Source organism: Calliopsis andreniformis, chromosome 8, assembly GCF_051401765.1.
Source record: "Calliopsis andreniformis isolate RMS-2024a chromosome 8, iyCalAndr_principal, whole genome shotgun sequence".
NCBI classification, from domain to species: Eukaryota; Metazoa; Arthropoda; class Insecta; order Hymenoptera; family Andrenidae; genus Calliopsis; species Calliopsis andreniformis.
The window spans coordinates 1,370,726-1,380,327 of NC_135069.1; the positions used below are offsets into that span (position 1 = coordinate 1,370,726).

Below are 9,602 nucleotides of genomic sequence, written 5' to 3' on the forward strand. Positions count from 1 at the left end.
CAACGTGTTCCCTTTTTACTGTCACGAGCTACTTCAGTGTTAGTCAAAACAAACCGCAGCTGATTGATAATTACTTATACGGTTGCTGTTTTAATTTTATTGCACACTGACGAGAGAAGATAGCTGGCAAGAGGATATTCAGAGCTTTTTATAAGTAGAAGAAAGAAGATATTATTACAATTAAATAAACAGTATACTTTATCTGTAAGAAGATGCATTCATTATCATTTCCTCGCTTCTACTTTCCAAACCATCTATAGCTAACAACATTGCTCTTATCATTCTCTTTATGTACCTCTTTATCAATTTAGTCATAAAAGTTTATTAATCGTTTATGACCTTACTCCCCGCAGAATAATTAATTGAGTGATATTTTATGTTAGACATCAATGTTTGTTTTCTGCCATTCATTCCAGTTAATGTCTGCTATTTGTCATTTTAGTGGCGATTTGATAATTGAAGCGAGCATAAGTTTATTAGAGGGTCGATTATTTGATATCTCTGAATATACGACGCGTTAAATAAATTGCACGCTGTTGAAATATCGGTCGACGTAAGTACGAGCAAGGGAGTTTGGGAACAATTACTTTTGACACTTTGATTCTGAAGGGATCGATTCAGCAGATATTCCTAATTGACAGTTTTGCATGATGCAACGTCGTTTCGGTGTCACGTTCGCGGACCTGCTGTTCTAAGTGCCGAATGAAACATGACTTGTGGAAGTATAAAAATATAAACTAATACTTATTAAAAGTTGGAAAAGAATTACTTAATGTTTTCTCGTGTTTTGTTGAAGAATTTCATGGCAAATATTTGCACGCTAAAAGTTTATAAAATAAAATCGATATTGTCCTGACAATTATATTACACGGCGTTGTTTAAAATCAGCTTCGTATTTATTTAGCCGAGATAGTTATTCAGTACGACACACAAGTAATCTGTTATACTACTCTGCGTGCCCGCTGTGCTATTCAATTCTGCAGATTATTGTCACGAGTTTTTCTCGTGTTTATTATGCAACACGTACACTTAATACCATGCATTAAGAGTATCGAAGGGTTGGACGGACTCCTGTCGCGAATATTATACGTTTACCTACTCGACCCATTCACGTGCAGTCACTGCATTCACTTTTGCCTATGTTTTCTCTTTTGATTTTTTACAATATCGCAGATATTAACAAATTTTCTTTTTTTAATTTAATATTAACACCAATACAAAGCAAATTAACTTATTAAGTTGAGAAGTACTCACCTTCAATTTTTAAAAAATAAAAGAAGATATATGATTCACACTCTGGTTTAAAAAAATAAAATCTCACATTTCTTCCAACACTTTTTAACAGCTTCTTTTATACGCACCATCCATAATCACTATAATTTCAGGACAATCCCCAAGCACTGATCACTGAACCGCCACAAAGTGGACTCACCAAAGGCACGGTTAACAGCGAACTCAGCCCAAGCAATATAACGTAATGGATCCTCTGGTTTTCGATCGTGACCCAGTCACGGTTCGCAGTTCCGAGGGATATTTCCTCCACGACTGTTTGCAAACGAAATTAATGGAACAATAGTCAGTCGAAGAGCCAAGAAGGTAACTTTTTCGTTTTATGATAGCGGACAGTTCCCTCGGCGACCACCATTACCTTGCAGAAGGAAGTGCAAGCTCAATAAATATTCTACTTCCGTTTCCCTTCTCACAGGTCATCGGGGGCCTGTCAGGTTCTCTGGAAAGGTCCTCAAGGGTGAAAGTCCTCGGTGCTTTCCAATTTATTATCGTCGCTCGTGTTTCTGGTTCCCCGAGATGCCCGTGGACGGTTGGCGGGACCTCGATGGGTAAAAACTGTTCGTGGTAACTGGACGAGGCTCGCGAGAAGGATTATTTGGAACTGAACGCTCCCCTGACCGGATGCCACGGATATTCTTCGCTGAATCGACGATCCCTTCCATAATCCTCGAACGTTAGCCCTTGATGAATGCTCACCTTCGAGGAAGCATGGGGAAACCAATAGGGTCACCCTCTCTGGATCTCTTCAAGGACAATTTACTTTTAGAATTAATTAACTACTGTGTCCTCCTGTTTACGAATTGATAATGAATACCTTCCCACTCTAAGTGGTGGGACCATAGGGAGAAAATTATGTTAAAGCCAATGGGATCCATATTGCTTATCCAACAATATTTTCTACTTTGTGATAACTAAAGAATAGTGTTTTTAATATTGCCTCGTGATTGGAGGGTAAGTTTCGAGTTCCGATTGAACCAATGTCGTGTTATGACGTAGTGAAGACAAAGGGGGGCGCGGTGGACGTTGCAGGGGATGAGGGATGTTCTATGGTATCACTGGTGGTCCATGCATATGTAAAGATTTCTCGAAGGGGCTTCCTCTGCGGCAACCATGGCCACATGAGGTACGGGGCTTCCCTTTTGCGTGCCCCCGCATTTGTTTTATGTAACCGAGTTTATGTCACTCCTGCCATCGTCCACGATCATCCGCCAGTGTTTTATATAAATTTTTAACTTGATTACACACAGGAAGCTCGAGCACATGAAGGGCCTCCCATTAAGACTAATAGGGGGACATTTTGGGATTTGTAACTGTAGCCACTCTGCGACACTATCCCCTAATTTATCTTTTCTCTATTCTCCTATTACTTCGATATTATACTACAAAAACATTTTCCTTATCAAGGAAGAAACCACCCCCAAGAGAGCAGCTGACCGTTTCGCAAATCGGGGAGGCTAAAGTGGCCAAGAGAAAAGGGGGGTGAAGAAAGGAAGAGAGGACAGGAGCGTTGAAGATGAAGGGTAGGAGAGGGCGTCAGCGTGAGTCCTAGGCTGTCTAGTAAAGCGCGTGGCGAGAAGCGGCTCCGTGCTCCTGAAACGTCGCCCCGAATGGACCGGTACGTGTTTGGATCGCTTTTAAGAGGGCACCGTAAATTTTGTGGCCCAACAGGGTCGTAAACTCGTAGCGAACCGAACAAACGGCCCTCGCGAGGCAGGGGTGCCAGCGACCCACAGGGGGTGCCTTCGACGCGCGCACGACACGCCGCGCACCACCTCGCACCATGCCGCCAACACGCGCGTCTACGCTCCTGTTTTCCCCTTTCTCGAAGACGAGCAGAGTTCCCCTTTTCCTTGGAGAAAGTTTCACGGCTTAATATCGGTCGTGCTCCTTGCATACTAATGAGGGGTGAGTCTGGGCAAGGTGACTGGCTCAGTGATAAGTCCTAGGGCTCTTCTGATAAGAGAAATTGAAAGTCTCATATTCAATGATTTTTTTCCTGTTCCTTTGGTATCAACTCAGTTTCCGCAAAATGCAACCCAAAACCGAAGGAGAAAGCGAGGTCCTTTGATGCAACATCGAGGGTAGGTTTTCGATTCTAGACTACGACCCAAGTGATCGTCCAAACAAAGCTCTGGCGACTATAAAAGTAGAAACAAAGTACCCAAAAAAAAGGGAGAAGAGGGAAAAAAGCGGTGGAAGATGATTTATTGTTGCGGCAGAGGACCGAATTTTCAAGTCGAGTATTTTTGAAAAAGCCTCGGTAGGGCCAGCGAGCTGCGGTGACCATCGAAAACGACTTTTGGCTTACCGCATGTGTCGTAAAAGTTTTTACGTTCTGTCGAAAATTTCGGTGGAAACTCGGGTGGAAAAGTGAGAGGTAGCTTTGTGAATCCCCTATAAAAGTTCTACTGGCTGCCCCGAACCAACCAAGGCACTCTCGAATTTTGCCATCCCTGAATGATTTGTGAGTCCTCTGATTGCCACCTCAACGCGGTTTTTCCTTTATTCTCTCGAATATTCTTGAACATCCATAGCTTTTTGTTTCAATCGTCAGGTTTCGAAGTTAATTGCCATGGGAAATACTCATGCCCTTTTTAGATAATTTTTGAACAGATTATTACTTGAAGCTACTTCAAATATCAGACATAAACTATTCCTAAACTTCATCTATATCTTATTCCTAAACGACTCTCCTAGCAAATGACAAGAGGGAGTAAAAGAGTGGCAAGTGGTTTCTCAGAGTGATAACAAGCTACTTCCTCATTGTCTATTATTACAGCAACGATATGTTTGTATCAAAAACCGACAGTACACGAGCGCAGTTCGCCACGAGCTGCACAAGCAGACGTTGGTACAGAAGCAGAGCGGAATGTGATAAGATTATTGACGCATAGTTTCTAAGAACTGCGACTGAAGTTTCGCATTCTAATCGTTTCGCGTTTCTGAAGAAGATCTCTAGTTCTGTCTCAGTATTACATAAGTATTGCTAGTGACTGTACCAAGTGTTTGTGAGTGCATGATTTCAGAAGGTGAATTAATAGTTAGCTTGCGAACAATTGACACGAGTGTGGTGATACTGATGTTCGGGTTTGGACTATTTTGTTACACATAGTGAAAGGGGCATCACTCTCTGACAATTTTAGGGCTGTACTTGATGCTGTGACAGACTAGTTTACAAGGATAAATTCGTGAAAGAAAGAAAACGGTGAGTTTCGAACAAAAACAGTCAAATATTTAAAGTAATTATATGAATATTGAAGAAACTGAAGTGCTTGTACACAGAGATTAATTTATACACAATGAGAGTCATCCATGATAAACTCAGGGGCAGATTATGTGTACGTACATAAGACGTATGAGGCACGCCTTTGGGGACCCCTTCATGAGGACCCGATCTATATTTTAATCTGCCACTGGGTAAATTTCTACTCAGATTACAACTTATCTGTCTTCAGAATATCCGGCAATAAACAAATGTGTCACAGTATTTTCAGAATGGAGTTGGGGAACTTTAGAATCGAAGAGTACGTATTCGAGAAGATGTTAAGTAATCAGGTGCCTGATGAAACGATCAAGATCCTCGAGATCACCAATCACTGTTTCTCTGAAAAGGGGCTTAACTTCCTCAGCCAGCTTTACGAGGTCTCTGTGAAGTACGTCGTGACAAAGGAATCATCCAGGAATGAGACAAAGGAATCGGAGCGTTGGGCTGACGCGATCATCAAGATCGAGCCAGTCGACGAGTCTTTGGAGATGGTACGTCAGCAGAATCTATTCCCAGTCGAGTTGAAGGTCCTGCGTGATATCCTTCCCAGGATACAGAAATTAGTTGGATGTCAGATTGGTCCAATGCTTTGGTACTCTTGTAAGAATCCAGCGATTCTGATCATGGAGAATCTGACAACAAAGGGGTTCATCATGAAGGACCGCCTAAAGGGGATGTCTTTAGAACACTGTCGCTTGGTGATAGAAAGAATTGCCATGTACCACGCGGGTTCTGTTGCGATTTTTGAAGAGGTAGGACAGATTTCTGTTTCGTCACTGTTTTCTTCTTATTTAATTCCATCTATTAATTTTTCAGAATCTAGGAATGATTGAGTGGTTCAAAGACGGTGGTGTATTGTCTAGCACGTGCCCGAAATCTTACTTGAAGCTGACAGAAGTGAGTCTCTTGCGAATAGGTAAAGAGATACAAACGTGGGCGGATAAAGAGTGCGCCGAGTCGGGCAAGAAGTTGATAAAACTAGCTGATACTGTCCAAGAAAGGTGTTTGAACGTGTACAAATACGACTCAGATGAACTGTGCGTCCTTAATCATGGGGATTGTTGGATCAATAATATAATGTTCAGAGAGAATGAAAAGGGAGAACCCATTGATTTACGTTTGGTAATTTATATTTTTATGTTGCATGAAATGAAGAATTGCCTTCTTATGGCAGTCCAATTTAGTCCATAACGAGAGCATAGAAATTACTTTAAGAGATTATAGACCTTAATTATATTTTCGCAGGTCGACTACCAAATGGCTGTCTATAGTTCTCCAGCCATTGACCTACTCTACTTTCTGAACATTTGCCCCGAATTTGCTATGAAATACGACAGGGATGATTACTTCCTCGAGGTTTATTTGAGCACCCTGAATAAGACGATGACGAAAATCGGTTGCAAAAGGAAACCACCGACGATAGAGCAGCTGAAGGAAGCGATGCACAAGAGGAGAATATATGCAGTTTTTGCTGGAGTCGTACTTTATTTGCGAATGATGGCAAAGAATGAGGACACTGAGGACTTTGGCAAGGTGCTTATGAAGCTTGGGGGCCAGACCAAGATGAACGTCTTCAAGAACCCGGATGCTGTAAAACTGATGCATAAAATGATGCCAGTGATGAACAAGAGAGGCTATTTCGACTGAAATTCATTATTTTCATATCGAAAGGAAACTGTTATTAAACGGTAGTCCCACTAAAATAATTTAATTATGTCCGCATTGTCAATACTACAGTCTCACTTCTATAAAGAACTGTACGTATGTAACATCGATTTATGAAATTGAATATAACAAGTAATTAACAAATATATATTTTTATAAGCCACAAAAATCAGTAAAACTTTAATAAGAAATGTTGAACAGCACTCACTTATATCTCCACACTTCTGTATCCTATCAAAATATTCTATCTTCGAATTAACAAATAACAAATTTCATTATATTGATTCGCAGAGGTGCCCCAACTATTAGCCTCAACCCAGCGGTCCATTTTCACCATGCGACCTTCCCGAGCTCTTAACTTACGTCGAGGCCCAGTCGATGAACTTTCGAAAAGCTCTTTTGGACACAGGAGCGCATCCTTGGCGGTCAGCCGGTAGCAATTGATTTATTGTGGGGCAGTAAAGCAGTAGGCTAAAAGGTCTCTGAAAAGCATCGTCTCGGTAACCTACATCGTGAACAGAGAAATTGTTGTGGCAAGCCTCGATGGGGTGGCTTTCGCCTGGAGCTGAATCTCGGCTACTGGCCGAAGAGAAACGCGCTGGAACACAAGACTTATCCTAGGAGAGAGCTTCCATCTCGGATGGAGACCATCCCTGCCTTCTTTGCCCCCCTCCAGACACACTGCTCTGTGCCTCTCTCTCCCACCCTTGTCTACGCTGACCTGGAGTGGTCGTGAGGTCCTGTCAGTCGGGGGATTCGTAAATCATCGTGGAAAAGGTGAATTGGAAAAATTCAGTAGCCAAGTTTTCGGTTCTCCGCACGAGGTACGAGAAAGTCGTGGCACGGGGGTTGAGAGGGTGCCAGAACCAGAGTGAAACTGAGGGATCCGTGAAGTATCCGGGTTACTCGGTCGTCAGTGGCAGAAAATTCCGGTAGCTGGCCGCGATTAGTCACGTGTCGGGCCAAAGGAGACATTCAAAGTGAAAATTCAATTTCCTCGCTGACCCTGTTCTTCGTTCCGCTTCGGTCCTCTGGGGGTAGAGCCTTGTGGCGTCAGATGTTCTTTGTTTCTGGTTTAAAAGAGGGTTGAAATACTGACAAGGCAGTGCATGTTAGAATTATTGTCGATATCTTCAATAATCAGTAAAAAACGCGATATAGAATTGAAAGGAGTTAGGGTGAAAGGAGCAGAAAAGGCGGTCTCGGATTCTCGAGCTAATCCTCCGATTTTTCAGGTGCTCCGTTTAAATGCACCTTAGACGACGTATTTGTCAGTGTCCCAGGTTTGAATGACGCCTGTTTCTTATCCATTCTCGAGAAGAAAACGGTGCCAAGCCTGGGAACAACGTGGGGAGTATGGTGAGGTGCGATTGATAAATTTCGAACTTCAGAAATTCTTTTTTTCGCTCGAGATTAATGCGCTTTCTCACTGACGCGAAGGGTTTAATACCCCCCAACGAATCTGGAAGATGAATTCGACAAAGGTTTTATAGAAAAATGTGAGACGAGTGAAGATCGATCATTCGACACCCATGTATGGTTTAATACTTCTATTATAGTCTCAGCTGGTTGCAAGATGTTAGTAATTTTTTTCTTTTCGGAGATAAAACTAAGTCTAATTTCTCTTAATATTAATTTCAATATAAAAATGGTCAATAAATTGTAATCCAATATTGCTCGTAGGTCCATCAACGGTTCAATCGTGTCCAGAATCAATCCAGAACATTCTGTTTCACATTCTAGTATTTCGAGGGGGTCTCTGGGTCCCACGAGCAGCCGAAACAAGGCCCGCATCTTGACATCCGCCAGCGGTATGGCATTTAGCAATAATTTAGTGGACGTGGCCTCACGGAATACCGTCGAAAAATTCAGAATGGTGTGGTTGTTGACACCGTACCCCTGTTTTTGACGAGTCGGGAAGGGGGGTCGGTCATTGGATCCCACGGGTATATTGTTGTCCAATGACACGTTTGTATTTACACGTCGCGCGCCAAAATCGCGTTGGCCGCCGTGTAAATACGCCCGTATGAGCCCCCCACGCTGGAGGATAATATTGATAAGTGGTTTTTCTTTTTCTCTTTCGCCACCACGTTCTCCTGCAATACAATCCACCCCTCGTTCATATGAATCTTTCTCTTTCGAGGCTTGAGCCCGCTCAAAATACACGAGACAGGTTGACTACTTGTCGGTGTGATTAATTAAAATTCAGAGGAAAACAATTTTACTTTGATTTTAAATTGTATCTCATATTTCCTGAGATGCAATTAAATATAGGACACTTTGACCATAATTTGTTTTATATTAATTTTTCTCACCATAAAGTACCATAAGCTTCATTCAGGCAAAGGGAAGGTTCAACTCAGAAACTCTAACTCAGAAACCGTAAATAGAGCATTGACAAAATCGAGTAACGCAGATAGTCGTGGACCATTTGGCGCTGAATATTAACCGAAAATTTATGGGGGCCATTGCGATGGTGGTAAGAGTCGACCATGGACTCCGCAATACGTCTGAAGACGCAGCAATCGTGGTTGCACGATGTTTTGGGAATCTGCGGCCGCAGCAGTATTCAGAGTCAACCGAATATTCCCTGGGCCATGGTCGCTGTTCGTGACGGACAGTAAATCACGAGGCACGGATTTATGGGTCAATTCCGTGCGGCCTGGAAGGTATAAAGCCATCGTCCATTCGCAGCTTTCACCTTGGCCGCCTCTTTCACCGCTGTCTTTCCACGTGAACTATCAAACCTTGGCCACTTTTCACCGAGACCTTGCACAAATTGCCTCTACCAGTCTCTTGGAAAATGTGAATCCAGTTAGGGATTATTATGGTTCGAGCTGTGGGTCGTTTGAATGGACAGTGGCAGTACTACCCCTTGCTAGTAATGAAGAAGTAAGAGACTCGACTTATAGATAGGTTTAATAATTAAAATTTATTTTAGAGCGGGCTGGGGGATGAAAAAAGCTTCCTCCCCTTGCATAAATATTCCATTTCCATTCCACAAAGGAAATTTCAAACGAAACTTAAATTCCCGTAGTCAGAGATTACAACGAGGCTCAGAGTACGTATTCATTTTGAAAGCAAAATAATAAAGACAATTACGGATGAATGGTAGGAGGTCGAAGGAGGGTTGCACTTCCGCCGATGGCGCGTCCTACCGTTTTATCGTGTAGAAAGGAGCCCCTAACGTGATCCGTGCGCTCGTACGTGATTTCTGTGTGAAAGGCAGAAGCCAAACGCGATTACGATCGCTAGGGACAAGGGGGTGAGTGTATTATAATAAAACGAGCACGCTGTTACAGTACTCGCGTCGGACGGCACGTGGCGAACCGTGTACTATGATATTGTATCACTGTTCGCCACGTGACTATCACTTTATAAA

General features: G+C 42.6%; 1 protein-coding gene across 2 annotated transcripts; it reads left to right on the forward strand.

The window, feature by feature from the left end:
* The first annotated feature begins 4,127 nt into the window (after positions 1-4,127).
* Positions 4,128-6,423, forward strand: LOC143182242 (uncharacterized). Of its 2 annotated transcripts, XM_076383133.1 has the most exons (5): positions 4,128-4,495; positions 4,776-5,046; positions 5,131-5,307; positions 5,372-5,677; positions 5,801-6,423. In XM_076383133.1, exons 2-5 carry the CDS (start codon positions 4,786-4,788, stop codon positions 6,200-6,202), a joined length of 1,146 nt encoding a protein of 381 aa, XP_076239248.1. In that variant the 5' UTR covers positions 4,128-4,495; positions 4,776-4,785; the 3' UTR covers positions 6,203-6,423. The 2 variants fall into 2 exon arrangements, with proteins under 2 accessions (XP_076239248.1, XP_076239247.1); XM_076383132.1 differs by having other exon boundaries at positions 4,776-5,307.
* Positions 6,424-9,602: the final 3,179 nt, after the last annotated feature.